The 20,654-nt window shown below is 41.3% G+C and overlaps 1 protein-coding gene and 1 long non-coding RNA gene across 2 annotated transcripts; one reads left to right on the top strand and one right to left on the bottom strand.

Annotated features, from left to right (window-relative positions):
- Positions 1-255: 255 nt before the first annotated feature.
- On the bottom strand, positions 256-10,189 carry nsfl1c (NSFL1 (p97) cofactor (p47)). Its single transcript, XM_037104999.1, has 10 exons — positions 10,171-10,189; positions 9,936-10,073; positions 8,693-8,793; positions 8,458-8,535; positions 6,823-6,988; positions 6,627-6,722; positions 5,796-5,905; positions 5,462-5,599; positions 4,208-4,378; positions 256-1,402 (listed from the first exon to the last, which is right to left on the bottom strand). The coding sequence occupies exons 2-10, from the start codon at positions 10,035-10,037 to the stop codon at positions 1,240-1,242; spliced, it is 1,125 nt and encodes a 374-aa protein (XP_036960894.1). The 5' UTR covers positions 10,038-10,073; positions 10,171-10,189; the 3' UTR covers positions 256-1,239.
- A 1,776-nt stretch (positions 10,190-11,965) lies between these two features.
- On the top strand, positions 11,966-20,351 carry LOC119023229. Its single transcript, XR_005076208.1, has 3 exons — positions 11,966-12,102; positions 19,240-19,330; positions 19,488-20,351. It is a non-coding gene; the product is annotated as an uncharacterized LOC119023229 (long non-coding RNA).
- Positions 20,352-20,654: the final 303 nt, after the last annotated feature.

Here is a 20,654-nt window from a genome sequence, read left to right as displayed (position 1 = left end):
CTTAAAAATCTAAATAAAGATGACACTTATCGATATAACCACATCCAGAATTAACACAAACATTTGTCTCATATCACAATAATAATTTATAATCAATACATTGCTCTGCTCTACTGTAATACTGACACCAAGAAATTTGGACATAACCAGTCTCACATTCAGGAAACAATCCAAAAAGTTGTCATGTTTCCCATATGTTAGGAAAGTGATAAATATCTATTTCCCAACCTATAATAAAAACACAAGACAACAGGCTCTTTATACATCAACCATAAAATGGATTTATTTTACCAGAGGTCCAAACATATTTCTGTGTTGCTCCAGGATGCATAGAAGATGTCAGTGTGTCATAGGAATTCCACTTCCACCACTACAAACCAGTGTTTACAATCCTTATGTTCTTATGCTCAACCAGTGGTTTGATAATAAAGCCATGTGTAACTGCTGGTCATGCTACACAGTATCAAAGTGCCACTGTCAACTGGGACAATCCTATAATCTGTAAAGGAAAAATAAGTCAGAGGGAAAAAAGGCAGTTTAAAAAACAACTCCATCTTAGTTTGAACAAAGGGACGGGTGTAGTTATGCAGGTGAGTGTAAGGCTACTGGTATCAATTGGTTTGGAGAAAGAAAACCTTTTGTTTTGTCACATCATTACTCTTCTCTCTCCAAAAAAATATGTGGAGAGAAATGGAAACAAGTACAAAACCACGCTATCAATATGACCTTTTACCGTAAGACTAGTATTCCTCATGTGGTTCTGGTTTGTGCTGTTGAGACAGAGTCGAACTAGAAGTGTGTCGCTGCATGAATCTGTCAAGGCCCCAGCACCTGAGAGTACAGCTGAAGGGTCAAATGAAGATGGAAAAGTGTGGTCTTCAGAAAGCTCCATTGCTGCAGGGTTGAGTAAACCACACTGCTGTCAGGTAAACACATCCCCATCAAAACCACTATTCAACAGCATCTGTTGGCTTTCCAACAAATCTTAATTAAACTCTTTTTGGTTCCCCCCTCATCCCTGCCATTCACAGACCACAGAGAGGGGAGGGTGAGAGTGGAGGTCTGGGGAGCAGAATGTAATGGATCACTTTAGAAAAAAAAAAAATCAGAAATTAGAAGTCCATACATAAGTCCATGATTTCTCCTCCCTCAGAAGGGGCAGCAGGTTTCACAGGGCTGCAGTTAATCAGCCACATCACTGTGGGGGGGCGGGGGGTGTTTCACTCCTACTCTCCCCCCTCACTTTAGCCGCTGGACGATGACAGCGTTGAGGAGGTTGGCCTGCTGCAGCGTCTTGTTCTCATCCGTCAGCTCCATGTTGGGGAAGGTGGTCATGAGAACAAACTCTCTGGCAGCCATGGCAGGCCGGGCGGCCACCACAAACTGCCGTAGGTCAGACACCCTGAGGGACACCAGACAATAAATATGGCTTTCACTACAGTTTGTGTAACAGCATGAAATGCAGTTAACATGACCTCAAAATCCAAATGGCAACAACCTGGGGATACATTTTTGCTTTTTTTTCAGCTCTACTCAATTATTTTGAATTGGCTTCTTACATATGCTGAAACTACTGGTATTTCGAGTGTCTGTAGCAAAAACTATATTAAAAGAAATTTATATCTCAGATTATTGAAAAGATAAGTAAAACATTTAGATTATAGCTTAAGAAACTAGACTAGGAGTTTGACTTAATTACTTACTACTGGATTTATTTTTTTTTAAGAAAGAAATGGAATGATTCTCAGGCAAGTTACATCATTTTCTACTAGTTGAGAGAGGAATTACTAGCCCCTTTTAGATAGATTTAGGTAAAGGCTGCACTCTGCCACCCTGTCTATCTAAAAGGGAGGTTTAATATTCCTTGTGCCACCACTGGTGTACGCATAAACATGTGATGTGATGTGAAGCACGAAGTTGGGCAAGAACAGTGACGTACAACATATGCATCGGAAGAAATGTGGCGACACTTGATAGATTTACTTAAATCACTGACCCGTGGCCCATATTCTCGCCTCCTCAATCAAACACACGCCGATGTTAAACCCCCACTATTAAAGAAAGCATGCAGCGGAGTGCCTCACGTTAGCTGCCTCAAGCAACAGACAGCTAACAGAAAGCAGGTCGAATTTGTCTTTAACTAGGAGCTTTACATTGCACCCCATTGGAGTTTAGAGCTGGATTCCCAGCGGGGAGCTTTTAATTTGAAAGTAGCTACCATTGCAGTAGCTACCGTTGTTACGGTAGCTTGCAGCTACAACAATAAGCTGACAGCTACAGAGACTGATGAGAGCTAGCATCTCCCAGACCTCAGCGGCTTTCCAGTTGCTCATCCTGACGTCCCCAGATAAGTCATGAACTGCAATGTCAATTCTAGCCATCTTCTCCATAACATAACACCAGAGCACTCCTGTTTACCCTAAAAGCGCCTTGCAGTTGCACCATGCCTGTTTAGAAGCGCAACATTGAAGAGTCTGGTCTGAAACAGTGTCGCGCAGCGTAGCGTTCTGAACATTGTGTAATAAAATACACCGGCAAGGCAGTATATTAAAAATTCATATCCTGTTTCCTGTTTGGGATGACGCATCATCCCAAACAGGAAGTGGTAGTACCCGCGGAGGCTGAGAATAGCCCCTCTCACACAGAGACCCTGCATAAACGCAGCAGTGGCGGTTCATCAATTCGCCGCCATTTGTCATTCACGCAGAGCAAAGCACCGCTGGAGTTAAGATGAATCGCTGTGTAATTAACTCAGAAAGCTGAGCTGCGGCTCCTAAAGAGACGTGACCGTACACGTCTTGATGATGACGTCGGTGTGTTTCCCAGGTGTCCCCCCGTAAATCTAAACCCGCGGACCGTTTATAATGTGTATGCTTGAGAACCTGGCCCCCTAAACATCCTGGAAAGTGAAAGAGATACGTTTTTCACGCTAAATTACATTATTACATAATCGCCATCAGTAAACAGGTTACTGCGTGACTCTGTCAATTGCGGGGACAGAGGCCATTTTTTGGGGGAAAGTTCACTGACGTCTCGGTTGGGAGGGCTGTTCATCGCGGTGATTTCAACAACACAAGCACTTGAGTGAGTTGAAGGTTTTTGCTGGTGACAGACACTGTTTTTCGGGCAGAAATGTGACCAAGAGTCAGTAGGACAGGGGGGAGGGCAGACGCTGCTCCGCCTACAACTGCAATATTGTTTTCTTCATATAATCAACAACCAACCAACCTCACATTACCAACGACAGGTACAGTCACTACATTACTTTTGTTTGGTCATGTAACATTACGACTAATCTAAAAAATAATCACTAGATTAATCGTTTGAAAAATCTTTTCAAACGATTAATCTAGTGATCTTTCATCTTTAATAATAGCCAAAGTGACTCCTATATGTTAACTGCATTATGTAATCATAGTTAAAGCTGTCAAGTTGACAACAATTCAGTACAATCATTTTTTCCTTTTTGCTAATGGACCGAACTAATCATTCTTTGTAATACCTTGATTTTTATATATCAGATATTGCTAAGGAGTGAGACATCTTGCTTATTTCTGATCTTTGATGAAAGCTGCACCTGTGCAGTACCAATCCATTATTGCTACTGCAGTGTCAACTGACCAGGGGGTATATCACAATAATAAACCTTCACACTGCACACAAAGCCAGATGTTAGTGAGTGTTAATGGGTTTTATGGTAACTGTGAAAGGGGTATAAGCCAACATCAGTACCAACCTCATTGAGTCACATTATCTACCCATCTCAACGTTTTTGTTGAAATGACTAACATAACCAAATGCTTGTAGGCCAACGATAATTCTGCTTAGCTCTGTAATCGTTGATTACATTGCTGAGCAGTCATTTAACATCAGAAGAAGACAAATATGTAGTGATCCTCTCTTATTAATTAAACAAGGCTTAACTGGCATATCCACTTGTGTTCCAAATTTGGTGACCCTATGCAAAAAAGCAACACGGGCATTTAAATAAAGTTAAGTCAGGTCAGTATAATTAACTCTTCATATTAAGATCTGGTAAAATGGGAAACACACATCAGATGTAGTTTGTCACTCTAAACATATGTTGGTTTACTGTCTCTTTAACAGGCCAGGAAACATTTCCACAGACCAGCAGAAATGTACTCTTAGTGAAGCTGTCTGACCTCTGTGCCTGCCAGCTTCCAGCTGAGAAGAGTGAATCAATCACCTGTGGGTATGGTTGAACTTCTGGACCAGCCTGCCGCCGTCAGCCAGTCGGATCTGAATGTTAGTGACAGGTTGGGAGGGGTCAAGGGTAACAGAGGAGCTGGCTTGAGCCTCATTGGCAGCCTGGTCATGCTGGGAGGTGGCTGGAGCTGTGGTCAACTCTGGGGTGGCACTAGAGAGGAGGAGAATGGAAAAAGATGAATTTACTGTGGGGGGGGGGGGGGGGGGTCATACGAAACTTTCTTAAACTCGTGACTCTCGCCAGCATTTGACGGATGATGTCGTTTACATGGAGACACCACAGTGTGTGCATGGAGGAGAGGGGCTGTCTGTGTGAGACGTGTGAGTGACAGAGAGACGGAGGGAGAGCAGGGAAAACAAATGCAGCCGAACGGATACACTGCGTTTTTTAGTAGCTCTAAATAATTATGACGTAATATGTGGTGGTCAGTCTTGAGTCTGTGGTGCACCGCCACAAAAAAAGTCAATGTGAGGAACACGCTCATGTCTTGTTGTTCCACATAGGAATGAACTAGCGCAGCACTGGCTGAAGGTGTGCTTACATCCAGAGCAGCTGCGGCAGGGGACCTAGGTTCCAGATCAAACATGGTACACTCTTCAGCTTTCAGATAAACATAATGTTAGACCCAGTGTTTCATCAGGTTAGACGTATTGCCATGGTCAGCTTTGTATTTTGCATTGCAATGACATTGCCCTGGCTCATTATGACTTGTGGGTTGTGTCCCTCAATTTCACTTTATAACAACACTCCATAAAGTGCCTTCAAATAGTGAAATTTTGCACAGTGAATTTAACGTGAATCGGTACTAGGTGGTACCGATGTAATTTGTTGGTACATTTAAAAGTACTGAGTTTGGTACACAACTCTAGCATTAAGTCATTTATATGGTGAGCTTATTGCAATTATTCAATATTTAATGTATTAATTTACTGGAGCGATAATTTGGAGAGAGATGGCTTTCACTGGACATTGACAACATAAACATTAATAATTATGGACCCTGGACTGAAGGGAAAAGAAGAGCACTGTTGGATAAAACTGTTTGCGGAACCAGTCATTTATCTGGAAAGAGCCCTTAAAGAAAGTCAATGCCCACACTGAATGATTCATTACAACAAGTAAAACTGGTTTAACAGCCTTTGTTTAAACCTTACTGTGTATTCAACTGCTGCTTTGCCTCTCATATTTTGCTGAGGAGAAACAATATAGGACAAGACTGCTCATAAATCTCACCTTCCCAACTTCTGTCCTTCACCCCCAAAGGCCCTGAAGGCAACCTTTGGTTTGCTGAAATCCTCATCCCTGTGGTCCTCCATGTCTAAGTTGACCTGACCTCCTCGAGACCGCTGCCTCAACTCCAGGGGAATCTCCCTAAAGGAGAACAATCAACAGGTGAACTGAGGCCTTAAACACCTGCCATCAATGTTCTTAATGCAGCCCAGAGAACAATCATTGAAATCAGCATACAAAACTTATTTACCAATCCATATTTAGATACAAACACTAAGGACACATTGTGTCCTCATGATGAACCTTTCTTTGAATTAGAACAATTTAATAATCTCACCCCCTCCTGATTGCCTCAAGGAAGTTGGCATTGCCAGGATCACTGTAGTTTCTGAGTTCACCATTATCCAGACTGAAACCTGTCTTCCATAGCTTCAGCACCACGTGTACCTAACACACACGCACACACACAGAGGTTATTCTTCAATATGAATGAATGATATTGGAATAATGATGAGAGGGTCTACTGGAAAATGATACATGAGACTTAATTGACAGAAAAACTAAGAAGTAATGCAAATAAGACATGTGTTCAAAGAGGGATTTCAACCTAGACATGCTTGTCAACTACAATACTACTAACAATAATAAATATTTAAATCTGACTATGGCATACTCCAGAACCAACTTGAGTTCGATTGACAGACTTTCTAAGATCAGTAACACCCCTACTCAGCATATAATACACAACATTTGAATAAATATAATTGCACAGATCCTGAAACCACATCTAAATGCTCATGCAGGAGGAGGCTGGGGAGGTGAAGAGAGTTACAACAGTACACCACCGACTGCACGGTAGCAACAGCAAGGTGCAGAGTTGAATCTGCAGGAAAAATGAGTACCAGCGGTGTTGATTTCGACTGTCTACTTTAAAGACAGGTATATAGATAAAACAGCATGATAAAGAACAGCATGACACCTGTGACTGTCTGAACAAGGTTTCATAAAAACTATGCATATGCTAATGTGTACAGAAACAAGTGACCAGCAGCAAAGTTGGTTGACTGATTACTTGCTCTATCGGCTAAACAGCCACCAAGAGGGCAGAAAGATAGCTTGATCTGCAAAAAAACAAAGAAAACAGTACGCATCATGGTTTTGTACTCACATCCTGCTGGCTGTTGGAGGCCTGTCTCTCTCCAGCCACATAGGCTGACTCTTCCTCAGGAGCTGCGCCTAGCCTGTAGCCTCCACCAAGAAAGGGCTTAATGTTGAGACAAGACAACAAAATAAAAATGAAAAACTATACAATTCACAGACGAAATTTTAAGGACAACACTTTGGTCTTGTCAAGATCCCTTTACCTTGGATTTGCTGGGCTCTCCTGGCCCTCTCCCACTCCGGTCCAGAGGCACAGCTCCATGTTCCCTGGCCCCCTTGAACAAATCCTCCACCACCTCATTTGAGCTCTTCTTCTTGGGAGGCCCAACGATCTGCTGCCCACTACGCTCTGATCCCCCTGCAAAAAACCTGCCATGGTGGAAAAACAAATGAGATGGGTCTAATAAAATCTGAAGCACAATCTCTATTCTGAGATTGCACCAGGTCTATTAATACACCAGAGGTGATGTGTGCCCCCCGCGACTATTGAGATACTATGTGGCAGGGCCGCACAATATATCATTTTAGCATCGGCACCACAATTTGAGCTTGTGCAACAGTCAAGTGCAATATCAAGTAGGCAAATTATTTTCACACCATACAACCTACAACCTTTTGCTGCTTGAGTCCAAGAACTGTATAACTGTACCTATATTTCCCTCTATTACCATTTTTTGAGCAACCTTAGCATGTATGTGCAGGTTAAAGGCTGGTCAAACCTGCTAGAAATACAAGATTGGCTCTTTTCCTCTTTGCCAGTGGCAGAAGATCATATGCCTCATACAAAAGACGTTACACATCCATGGCTTATGGTGGAAGTTGCTAGGGAGTGAGTCTTCTCGCTTCTTTCTCATCTCTGTTTGGATTTGCACATACACAGTATTGATCAGGCAGCTGGTTGGTTCAGGTACTGACATGGAAGCCACTAATAATGTAACACTGGTTACTTTCTTACATCTTTTACTTCAGACTGTTGACGCTTTAAATAGTGAAATCAATTATTTGCTGTACCCCATCAAAGACTTTAAAATGTGGAATGTAAATTATGTATTATAAAGACTCTAGACAACACAATTATTTTTATGTTACTTACTGTATTGTTTGTAATAAAAAGAGTGTAAACAGACATTAGCCGCCCCACACAGTCCCTTCACAACCAGCCTTACTGCACTGCCCCAGCAGCAGAATCTGTTGATGCTGCAGAAAAGCACAACCAGCTCACAGTGAACAGTGTGAGCCCAAAAATAGTTTGGTGCATTCTGGAATCACCCAACTAGGTGTGACTATCTGTCATCCAATAACTGTGAGGATGTGCAGCTCAGACGCACAGCCGTGTCTACAGCCCTGATCAACTGTGACAGCCATTTAGGAGGACTCGAAAGACCTCCACAAGCTTATTTTACAACATACAACCTGACTGACACATGATCAACCCATCCTAACTAATCTAAGCCTGATCTGTTAATTTCTTGGGTCCGATCAGAATGTAAACAACCCAGGATCATTATGATGTACTAATGATGCTGGATGACTATTGCCAAAAATGACAATTTAACAACTTACTGTCAGTTTATATGATTTCATATTTACTCCTCTTGGTTGGTTTGTAATAGTCAGAGAGAACAGAAACTAGTCCTAAAATGCAACAATGTATAATTTCTTTGCCTTGGTCCAGACCAGAAAAACATCCTACAGGCATGAAAACACCATAAATCATAACCTAAAAAGAAACATAACTCAAAGATTATTCAAGGCTGACTTCCTCATCTGGCATTGTTAAAATGAATGACCTGTTTGCCAACAAAAGATGAATGGTCAATATTGGGATTTAAGTTTACCTCTGGCCTTCCTCTTCATCACTCTCCTCCTCTGCCTCATGCATCAGGTCTCGGAAAGAGGTTACTCTGGGCTGAGAGCTAAAAATCACAAAAACATGTGGTTAACGTGCTGCAAAAAAAGTCTCCAAAGTTTACTGCATGTCATTATAGCACAGGGCACTGGACTTTGCTGGACAAAGAAGCAGCTTAAGAGTCCAAACAAATCCAAGAGCAGTATCAATAAAAACAGCATTACCTCGGCCCTGCAGACCGGGACACTGAAGAGCCTCCTTCAGGTTGAGGAAGTGTCACTATGTCGTCATCAGCTCCATCCTCAAAGAAACTGGCAAGCGCAAGCTGGGGGGGAGGAAATGTGTCTGTTAGATTTGTAGCCAACCTGATCCCAATGTCATGCATAAGTGAGCAGCGATAATCTCACGAGATCAAGGCAGCTGAAGTTTTTAGAGCCACTTGCTCCACCAAATGCAAGACCCAGGGCCTGACCTGGCTGTCATCAGATCTTATCGTTATTATTATTACTATTAATATTATTATTATTATTATTATTATCATTATATGTCAGTTCAACAATATTTCATTAATCTGATCTAAAACTTAAAATTGGACAGAACAACATCAGATATATAATGAAAGCGACGCGACTGTCTGGCCGATTTATTAACATCAGCAAAAAGATATGAAACTCATGGGGAATGGACTATTAACTGAAACCAACTGATCTTCAAGAATGTGCGTGATAATGTAACTCACTGGACAGAACGGTTGACAAACGCTACTACTTACCTAGCGAGTGTTCCGTATTATTTGTTAGTAGTATTGAGTTCACCTAAAAGCGAGATCACTTCAGTGTTTATACTTATATACTGGGATTCTTGACCCCTCCATGGCACAAAAAGACAGCAGACAGAAACACTTACAACTAGTAGGCCAGCTAAGCTAATACATTATTTTCTTTTTATTCGATTGTCAATGAGCAGGTGCTTGTCCAGTCACAACAATCATTCAGTTTCGTTTTCCCAATGTGCTGAAGTTCATATTTATTTTCTTACTTAACGCTGCCAGTCATGACGAAAATACTGCCCGGGGCAAATGACAACGCAGCATCACAAGCTAACGAATGTTGATTGCTAGAATTAGTTAACATGTACGTAGCTTTACGCTAGCGCTAGCTAGGGGCGGCTCAATGGAGAACGGCAGATTAGCATTCGCCAAAACTTAATGGCAAACTGCTTTGTGATAAGACAACAGGAATGAACCTTCATGTAACAGTGGCTGTGTCAAGTGTAAAATAGCCTTGCAGTTGGTGGCAGAGAGCGGCCAGGCCATTGTCAAAGGGTGACTTGCACAAATAACCGGCAACACAGGCTAACGTTAGCCGGCGGGCTATTTGTCTAACACATGTAATCCAGTGCTGTTTCTTTGGATTTTTTTTTCGGATTTTCCACCACAACGGCAGGGAAAATCCATAAAGGGCGTACCTGCAAGTTCCAGCCGGCAGACTCCAGGAAAAACCGGGCCCGCTCTTCATCCACATCAGTAACAGCGACGAACTCCCGAACAGACTCTTCTTGGCTCGCCATTTTGATCTGCTCCTTCGACTACTCGTCCGCCTCCACCTGAGGAAACAACCAACAGATGGTGGTTCCTATCCGGTTTGAGCAAGGGACCGTAACAAAAGAGAGTTAGACAAACACATTACATGGAAAAAAATACCTTTAATATGGTTTAAAATCCATGTATATATTACAAAAGAAATATGAGAGACTCTTTCAATTGCATCCGTCCTTAGTCTCTTTTTTGATAATCACGATTTGCTGCACTGCTAACATTATTTTGGCCGCCAGGTGGCAAGGTATCCACAGGACATAAAACTACATTATCTCATGAGCGTTCTTTACTCAGAAGAATGATCCCTTGACCCAGCAGGCAGCAGAGGAAAACGTGACGCTGGTACACCTGGATGCATATTACCACATACTTTTCTATATGACAAGAGATAGAGAAGGACCAGTAGTTACATATAACATTTATTTAAATCATATTTGGTAACAAATGATCACACTGGTTTAGGCAATATATTTGCTTTGACTATGTACAATTGTAATAACTAGCCTACTTTTCAAATAATATTCACTGTATAGTTTTATCTTTCACCTTCGTCATCCACTTGGTCCACTTTGTTTAATGCATTTTGATCTCTAGGTTATCATAAATGTGTTTAATCATGCACAGACATTGTTCAGCTGTTCTTGTTTCATTAGTCAGATCCCAATCCCACGTCATCAAGACGTGACACCACAGTGTGAGACCAAGGAGCTTCTAATGCAGTGATCAGATCTTAATCTGCATGTTATCAAACTTCTTGAGATAACCAGGAAACAGATGTTGACTGACAGAACAGTTTCAGCGACTGTGTGCCTCTTCCAGCACGAATAGCAGATGGAGAGCATGTTCCCATGGGAGACACCTTTGTGCCCCTGCTAAGGTGTCTGACGATGGGCTGGTCAGGTGGCACAAAGTAATAAATAACAGACAGATCGGGAGCATCTTAACTGTTTCGTGGGGGGGAAGGGTTGATGCAATTTTCATACGTTGGTTGTTTGATCTTCAAGGCTAATTAATCTGTAGCGAAGTGAGGAAATCATGTTGTCACCTCACTTCATGAAGCACAACCCCCATCTCTTCTCAGACGTGCACAAAGAACCAGATAAAGACATATACAGTGCATCACACGGGGGATGTTTAGGCGGTGGTGGTTGTACACTGTTTCCCCTGTGGATGTTTTTAGCTTCAGGGTTTGTGTAATGAGGCAACAGCACCCAGATACAGGGTAAGAGAAAGGAGGAGACAAAGAAGACAATGGTGAGAAGAGAGAGATGTTTAAACTGACAGACTGACACATTAGGAGCAGTGAAATATTATGTATGTGAGAGAAATTGAGAAAGAAACAGCCCAAATAAAGCACTAAAGACAACAGTGATAATCCAGAAATAGGTATTGTGCAGTACTGTGTATAGTGGTACACAGTGGTGCTTATTCATATTCCTTGAACTTTTCCACCTTTTTTCATGTTACAACCACAAACATCAACATATTTTATGTGGATTTTATTTGATAGACCAACACAAAGGTGCATCATTGTGGAGTGGACGGAAAATGATACATGGTTTAAAAAAAAAAATTACAAATAAAAAACTGAAAACTGTGATGTGCAAAATTATTCAGCCCCTTTTACTGCGATACTCCTAAATAAAATCCTGTGCAATCAATGGCCTTCAGAAGTCACCTAATTAGTAGATGGAGTCCACCTGTGTGTAATCTAATCTCAGTGTAAATACAGCTGTTCTGTGAAGGCCTCAGAGGTTTGCTAGAGAACATTAGTGAACAAACAGCATCATTAAACTCAAGGAACACACCAGACAGGTCAGGGATAAAGTTGTGGAGGAGTTTAAAGCATGCTTAGGTTATGAAAAATTTTCCCACACTTTTAACATATCAGGAAGCACTGCTCAATCTGTCATCTGAAAATGGAAAGAGTATTGCGCAACACCTAAACTGACAGGCTGGGCAAGGAGAGCATTGATTAGACAAGCAGCCAAGAGGCCCATGATAACTCTGGAGGAACTGCAGAGATCCACAGCTCAGGTAGGAGAATCTGTCCACAGAACAACTATTAGTCATGCACTCCACAAACTGGGCCTTTATGGAAGAATGGCAAGAAGAAAGACATTGTTGAAACAAAGCTATAAGAAGTCCTGTTTGCAATTTGCCACAGCAATGTGGGGGACACAGCAAACATGTGGAGGAATGTGCTCTGGACAGAACAGACCTGACGTTTGTGGCCTGAATGCAAAACACTATATGTAGCGGCACATCACTCTGAGCACACCATCCCCACCATGGTGGTGGCAGCGTCATGCTGTGGGGATGCTTTTCTTCAGCAGGGACAAGGAAGCTGGTCTGAAACAATCAAAACCTGTTAGAGTCTGCAAAAGACTTGAGACTGGGTCAGAGATTTACCTTCCAGCAGGACAACGACCTTAAACATACATACAAAAATTTGGAAACCATCTATAATTTTCCTTCCACTTCACAATTTTGCAGCTCTTCGTGTTGGTCTATCACATTAAATCCCAATAAAATACACTTACATTTGTGGTTGCAACGTGATAAAATGTGGAACAGTTCATGGGGTATGAATACTTTGGAAAGCCACTGTACATGAACACACACTAATGCAACAAGAAAGGACACAAAACAATAGTCACAGCCATTACCCAAGTGACGGGCTGACAGTGGTGAATGTAGCCTCATGAAAACCTGGCGTGTGTGTTGATGTATGTGTACATATGTACTTAATCTTCCCATGAGATCTGAAGCTGTTGTTGTCGTAGTGTTATGTTACCACTGGTATATAGTTAGGAAAGGTTAGAAGCAGAAAGTGGACACTGATGGCTGAGGCTCTGAGACACAAAAATAATACTCACTTTAAAGATAGTTATTTAAAGGAACTGCTTCAGTAAACCTGGTGTGACAGTGTATGAATGTGACTAAATGTAGTCCCCAGGACAGTAAGAGTGGTAAGTTATCAGACAAGATCTGATGGGTTTAATTTACTGGTTGAGACTGATAACCGAAAGGCTTTTTGCATACATGGCAAAAGGAATGTCTCTTACACGACTCCAACAGTGTTCAAACCTAGAGAAATCAACAAGTTTACTCAAAGTGAAGGTGCATTTCAGTTGGTTGCCTGTCTCTGGTAGGTCCAGGAGAGAGTCAGAGAGTGAGGAAAGAAGTGGAGGAATGAGACTAAATGTAACATGATAAAACTTTAAAGATGATCTGATCCATAAATATTTGTGCCTGGGGTCACGTCGAGCCCATTTCTGTCAGTAATGGTGGTTCCTTATGCTGTTTCATTGCTTTACTCATGCAAGTTTCACCCAGGGATCATCTGAGGTTATTTGCCATAAAAAACCTGACTACTTTACTGTATATTAGCTGTAAGATAGCAAGCAATGGCACTCACTGAGAGTGTTTGTGTGTGTCCGTATGTATGAATGCAGGTCAATCTCTCACTAGGCTCAGCACTCACAAGAGACTCTGGTTCTCTTCCTTATTTTCCCCTCATATCTGTGAAATTATGTTCAGAGGGCTAATTGAATTTTTCCATGAGCTCGGCTTCAAATTTAGGGAACATAAACACCCGTTTGTGGTTGTAACATGAAAAAATGTGGAAGTTTAAAGGGTATGAATACTTTTACAAGCCACTGACATGGCTACACTGGCCCAAAAAACATTTTCCTATACACAATCAGGGCAACAGGAGTCAGAATCTGATTCGTTCAACCCATAACCTTAGGAGAGACTAATCTGACTGGCCGCACTTTCTGCAGTTGCCAAATCAAACAAGAATGTAACTGAATGTGCTTCACTGAATTTGTCATTTTTCACCTTTAAGTGTGTGTATGAAGGAAACAAATTTGATACGAGATGTTAATAATTGAACAATACCATAGAATTTGTCAGCACATTTATGAACCTGAGCTGTCTCCCCGTTTCCAGTCGTAATGCTAAGCTAAGGTAAGCTAATCACCTCATAGCTCCAGCTTCATTAGTTCACGTGCATCTGTTTCAGATCCTTTTTGAGGAACAGTTACCTCATGATTATGGCTAAAGACTATTTGAAAAGACAAGTTATTTGACAGAAACAGCATATCCATATTTTGAGAGTATTCAGATATTCTTACCTCTTGCACTTTGCCATAAGAAGAAAAATACACTCCTGTCGTAGGTTATAGTTTAACCTTGAGCAACCTGCAGGAAGTCAATAACCAGCAGAGCATCATGAAAGTCAGGTGAAATGGCAGCTCATAAAAGTGAAGCTGTTAAAGGAGGTTGACTAGGACTAGTATCCATAAACCCAGAGACCCAAGAACATTCCTCCATCTCCCTGTCCCCTGCCCCTGTAAATCACATACACACAAGTTGTGCAATTACACTACTCTTCTTTCCTTCCTCTGGCATTGGCAGCATGTCATAAAGAGAACCACTTTATGACTCCTGACAGTTGGTAAGTGAAGATACCCTGATCACAGTTTGTTTGCCCGCAGATAGCTAATGGTGCTAATGGTGACAATAGAGCCTTGTGTTAACTACCCTGCTAAAGGTCAGTAGTGTCACAAACCATTGTTTTTTTTAGAGGCAAATCTCCAAACTAGACTGCAGATGATGCATGAGCAGCAGACATGGGAAAAACATGTTTGGCAATAACTCCTGATCCAATTGATTCTCTTTCTTGCCACACACAATATGTAAATACTGCCAATAGGAGTCTCTAAAATCATAACAAAAAGCATTTGCTGAGTTTTGTGTGGGGAGAGCTGACAGATCTGCTTGAGTAATATACATCCAGTCATACCAGATTCTGCTTTAATTAGAATCATTCAATGATTGGAGGAGAGGTCACAGATTACTTTTATGTATTGTAATGTTGACTGCTGACTGGAGCTGGAGGATTGATAATTTACTTAATGAACTTAACATGCTGGAAAGGTTAGGGGTAAGAGGGGAGAGAACCAGATTATCTGGTGGGTTTGAGTGGGTTGAGTTTAGTCAGAGGTTGGCCTGAATTTAAACATAAACACACTACCCTCAGTGCATGCCATTGGTTACTATCTTAAAGTTAATGTACAGTGTAGTAGTAGTGTAGTAGTATTTTGTGGCGACTGTGCATTTGAGAGGAACACTTGAGTGTCATTCACTAACTTCCTTTTTCACTCTCTGTCTCGCTTACGAAATTATGGTAACAGGCTAGGAAATGAAATGCACCTTGAGTAAACTTGTTGATTTCTCTGGGTTTGAACATTGTTGGAAACATTTGGCATAATGTAAGCGCACAACAAAATATATATTAAAGGTCTCGTTAACTTTAGACATATTAATTAATTATTCTTGAAAATTATATTTTTAAGACCTTAATCTAATGCAATACAGCTTTGGGATCTTTCCTCCAAAAGATGATCATCATATTCATACTTTTAGTGTAACACAGAATCCATAGTCATCAGGCTGTCACAAGGAGCCACAGGATTTTTGGCCACTGCACTTTGATACTCATTTTGCTTGTATTAATGTCATGACCAATGGCGGTTTAATATGTTGAAACCATTCACAATGTTACATTGGTATTTCCCTTTGGGAGAACTTTATAGACAACCATCACATTCGTCAGCTCCAACAATGGCTGCCCTGAGGGTAACTGTCAATGCGGGGCTTTGTTCCCACCCATCAAGAGCCTAACCATAATTAAAAGCTGTCAGACCTATTTCTAAGGATCTGTCTGACATAATACCACTGGGACATACCTTATATCATTCTGTAATGTGTTAAACATGTGGAAAGTTAGTGAGTGTTAGTGACTAAGGGGCCCCAGAAGAAACATTTGTGGTGGTTCACCATTCATTAGATGCTATGTACCAATAATATCTGCAGTGACAAAATTAATGCCATCATACAGAAAGGAGATGAGAGAACCAAAGAGCTGCAAGGCATGATGTTTTATTGACTATGACCTGATACTTTAAACTGATAAACAAACCCAAGAAGATGAGCAGTGGTTATTCCCACTATCTAAAAGTCATCAACATACAGAAGTGGAAGACAACCCTTTATTTAATTGAAAATGTCAATTCCACAGTGCAGTCCTGTGTTCAAAATGTGATGTACAGGTGCAAACGTTATGTTCAGTGCTTTTTACCAAAACAAATTGTTTGTATCCTTTAGATCAAAAAGATGTACAGATCCATCCGTCATCAGTTAAAAATGTCAATTTGTCCAACACTTTGCACACCTTTACTTTATGACCAAATACGTACCCTATAAAACAAATGACATTCTCATTGGCCTCATCTGTACATTGTGTTTGGAGATTATGATGTGTTTGAGTTGAAACAACTTTGTAGTCACCATTTTCATTTCCATTTAGTTGATTTTTGCTTGATAGAAGTCTTTTGGTACAAGGCTTCTTCTCTTGTCTCTTTTTTATGTACACTAATCTATTAAGTTGAAGGTCAGAGACTTGCCATACAAACATTCGCTTTCAAGGGGCAGCCATGTTTTCCCAAGCAGATTCACAGATTGGAAGTCAGGCATACCATCTTGGTAATATGGACTTCTGACTTGTAATGGATTTCAGCGTTATGATCACATGCTAGCGTGCTAACATTCCATACTATGATGGTGAAATTGTCCACTAATCACCAGAATATTAACATTGTCACTTTGAGCATGTTAGCATTTTGACATTAGCATTCAGCATGCTGTGCCTACGTACAACCTCAAAGGGCTGCTAGCACCCTTGTAGGCAGCACAGGTCATTATCGATTATGTATCTTCCTTGTGGCCATGGTTAAAGATACCACATTAAAACGACATTATCTGTGCATCTGTTGCCCTTACTCTGTTCATTCTTGTGTTGCATTAGTGGCATTTTGATTTCAAGTTTCTTGGAATTTGAAGTCACAATCAAATTCAGATGATTTTCCACTCTCATCAGTCATTTAGCTAATAATCAGTGAACCCAGTGGAACATTTAGCAGATATTTTCCCCATGAGTTGGTGGAGACTAAAAATGGAGTTAAAAGGAGAGTGAACTCACATTTGTAAGGTGGGCGCAGTTACAACTTTAAATGTATTCTAAAATCGCTCTGTACCTACTAGATTTGTAATTTATGAGTGTTTGCTAACATGTTTGCAATATCCACTGAAAAGATTCCAACAGTAGCAAATCCTATGCAAGTGTAAGTACAGTGGCTGTCTTATACCATCAGAAGTTGTATTAATCATTCTCCACCCTTGTCAAAATCTTGCAGAGAAATAAAAGTGCTGCAGTAGGCAAATGATATTTACATTCTCAATCATCAAAGAGTTTTCCCTTGAGTAACGGCTATCCAGACAAAGTCCTTTCGCCCATAAGGCTGTACAGTGTGAGGAAGAAAACAGTCTGGTATCAACAGGAAGAAAGGAAGAGGAAGGGTCTTATTATCTCTGCAGCTAGTATACTGTTTAGCTAACTAGTTAGATTTGCCTGTATCTCTCATCTTTCCTGCACGTGCACATACTTGAAGTCTGTCTGTTTGCTTATCTGTCTCTCCAAAAAGCCAAACCCAGAGCCAGCTCCATTTCTATCTCCATGGCGGCAGACAATCATTTGATACAGTTGGCAGTTAGCAGATCCGGGTCTGCGGGGAGCAGTTAGGAGCTACTGACCTACATATGACAAGAGTACATTCACTGTAAATCACATTGGATTAAATTGTCTGCATATTGTAGCAGATCATAGGGTGGGCTATATCAATAATCATATAACAGCAGTGAGGTCACTCTGATATTGGCTGCAGGCACTACAAGGCTGTGAATGGGGCGACTGAAAAGGATCCAGTCCATTCTCTTATTACCCCAGCAGGCAGCCATAAATCTGGACGTGGCCCTCTCATCTCTCCGCTGCCAGGAAGAGATTTACTACAACCAGCATGCTGCCTCTCCTTTCCTCTCTATTTCCTCTTTGCTGCCTTTATTTTAACACCTTCGTCTCTGTTTTCCTTATAGCCCATTTTTCCTAACACATTTCCTCTTTTAATCTGTGCAATTTACCCCTTCACATCCATGTCACTTGGGGTCAAGCACCCACCACTCCCTTGTTGTTACTGAGTGACATATACTGACACAGCTGTTAAGTTTTAATAAAACCCATAATGATTTACAGCTGATGGACTGGCTACAAATGAAGAATTTGAATGATGTCGAGTAAAAATGATGACTTTGCTCTCTTGTGCACAATTGGGACTAAATTTCGGTAATCTGAATAAAGTGTAAATATCTGTGTGTAATTGGTTTGTTAACAGTGGACAGAGAAGATGTGTGAATTGGTTTTAAAGCTACTGTAAGTAATGTGTTGTTATTAAAACAAGTGTTCAATAGCTCTATATTTCAACATTAATAACTGTTGTAGAGTGTTTGGTCAGTAACCCATGTCTCTCCTCCCCCACTCATGCAGTAAAAGAGAAAATATAGTTTCTGGTATACCTTCCCACTTTATCCAATCAGGAAAGAGAACTCCATAAAAAACTGTTGAAGCTGAGTTGTTATCAGTGAGTTTCAGCCAGCTCTTGGCTTGAATGCAGGCAGCTAAGCCTGCATGACGTAAATCTAGAACATTTGGACAAGTCAGCATCAGCTGCAGTATCAGGACAGCCGAACGAAGACTTAGGGAGTCTCACTGTCCACAGATCACAGTCATGAGTCCCACCTTATCACATCAAACTGAAGATGGTTTCACTGGAGACACATTGATTGAGGCTGTAACCAAGCCAATCTCTGTTACCCAACATTATCCACTGTACTGAACTTGAAGTACTAGGGGGGCGATGGAACTGCCAGTCTGCAGACAAGAAGGCGGACATCATTTCAGCCTATGCCTCCCTGCACACTCCCCACTTCCTGGCCCTCACCAAGACCTGGAACCCCCCCGCCACTCTAGCTGCCCCCTCAACTGCCTACTCATTCTCACTCTCCCCATGACTGACAGCACTGTCTCATGCTCGGCATGGCTAACCTACATTTCTGATCATCAGCCAGACTCCTCTCACCTGTATTCCTTCTACACTAATCACCAGATACCTGTTTTAAGCCAGTCATTCCCATCCAGCATCTGCCAGTTCAACTCTGCTCTGTATTTTTTCACCTGTCTGAAGCCTGTCTTTTCTGCCTTCTGTGCTACAGAGCCACCACATGCACCGGCCTTGCCTGTTGTCTCCTCAGAAACCCAGCTCTGGACTATACAGAGGACTTTCTGGGAGCTGCTCTTTGTGAGGTATTTGTTTTTGGTTTTATTTGTCATTAAAACTGACTTTGCTTAGATCTCCTGTCTCAGCGTCTGAATTGCGAGTCCAGTTTTGAATATTAGCAGTATAACAGTTTTCAACCTACCCAAATTCTCCCATGTGACCCTCCTCCTCTGTGACCTCCAGTGGCTTCCTGTCACAGCTGCATTCGATTCAAGACAATTCAAGGCCGTCAAAAGAACTGCACCCATCTACCTCTAAATACTGACCAGACCACTGCGCAAGCACCTTGCTCCACTACATCAGCTGGCTGCTGGTATACCACCATCGCTGCAAACAAAGGTTGCTCAGCAAAGGCAAGGCTCTTCTCTGTTCTTGCGCCTCAGTGGTGGAATTAATTCCTGATCAATGTCAGGACAGCAGATTTACTCGTGTTCTTCCGCAAAAGACTCAAGACTCACTTCACCTCCAACCCACATAGCATGCCCTTGTCCCCCCACTCCAAAATTGACATGCACTTGTATGTACTCACCCTTAGCACTTAAATCACAGCACTGATGTACTTACTAAATAGCAGCTGCCATGCTCAGAGGAGGGCTTGAAAATTGTGTTATGTTGTTATGGTTTCTTCCTAGTACTTTGTACTTGTACAAATGTAAGTAATTTTTGACAAAAGCGTCTGCTAAATGCACTTTTGTAAATGTTGAAGAGGCATTCCTGTCTGTACAGTGAAGTGGGGTAATGTAGAGAGGAGGGAGCAGGAAGCTAGCTAAAACAACACTGGCAGCAGCTTTAACTATAGAATATAGAACATTTTTACCTCATTTTCTCATGTGTATTAAAGGATCTAATCAGGTTTATAACAGCATCTGGTGTAAAGCCATAATGAAACCTTGTGTATTATAGCGTTCATAATCAACATCTGAGGAAACACATTGCACAGTAATAGACAGGCCAAACCAGCAATAAGTCAACAGGATACATGAGACTGACTCCAGGGCATGTGTCAGACAGCCCATTTCAAATGAATGTATCGATGAATAAAGCTGAAATGAGGAGATCAAAAGACTGTATGAACTTTACTAAAAGAAACCAAAAGGCTTGGCTTTAGTATTGAGCAGAGGAATATAACTTGGTTGTATTCCAAACTGACACATTACACAGCCATATTTAAAAGCAGTGTTTGAATATATTATGTTCTCATGCATATATATGTGTTTTGGTGCAGGCCATTACCCATAATGGCCATCAACAGAGATGTGTACATAGTAAATCTGCTGTGGGTGTGTAAGAGCTATTTATATGGAGACATTTGAATAGCTTAAATGTCTCCATATAAATAGCACCCATTAA

This window comes from Acanthopagrus latus, chromosome 7, assembly GCF_904848185.1.
Source record: "Acanthopagrus latus isolate v.2019 chromosome 7, fAcaLat1.1, whole genome shotgun sequence".
In the NCBI taxonomy this organism is placed as follows: domain Eukaryota; kingdom Metazoa; phylum Chordata; class Actinopteri; order Spariformes; family Sparidae; genus Acanthopagrus; species Acanthopagrus latus.
The sequence above is the reverse complement of the archived record's forward strand: the minus strand, read 5'-3'. Positions and strand labels throughout refer to the sequence as shown.

Bases quoted from the DNA above. Each gene is read 5' to 3' on its own strand.
- nsfl1c (XM_037104999.1), bottom strand. From the start codon at position 10,037: ATGGCGAGCCAAGAAGAGTCTGTTCGGGAGTTCGTCGCTGTTACTGAT. The intron at 5,600-5,795 runs GTGAGATTATTA...GTTCTCCTTTAG, and splicing joins CTTGAGGCAATCAGGAGGGG to GGAGATTCCCCTGGAGTTGA. The intron at 4,379-5,461 runs GTGAGATTTATG...CCTCCTCTCTAG, and splicing joins GAAGGACAGAAGTTGGGAAG to TGCCACCCCAGAGTTGACCA.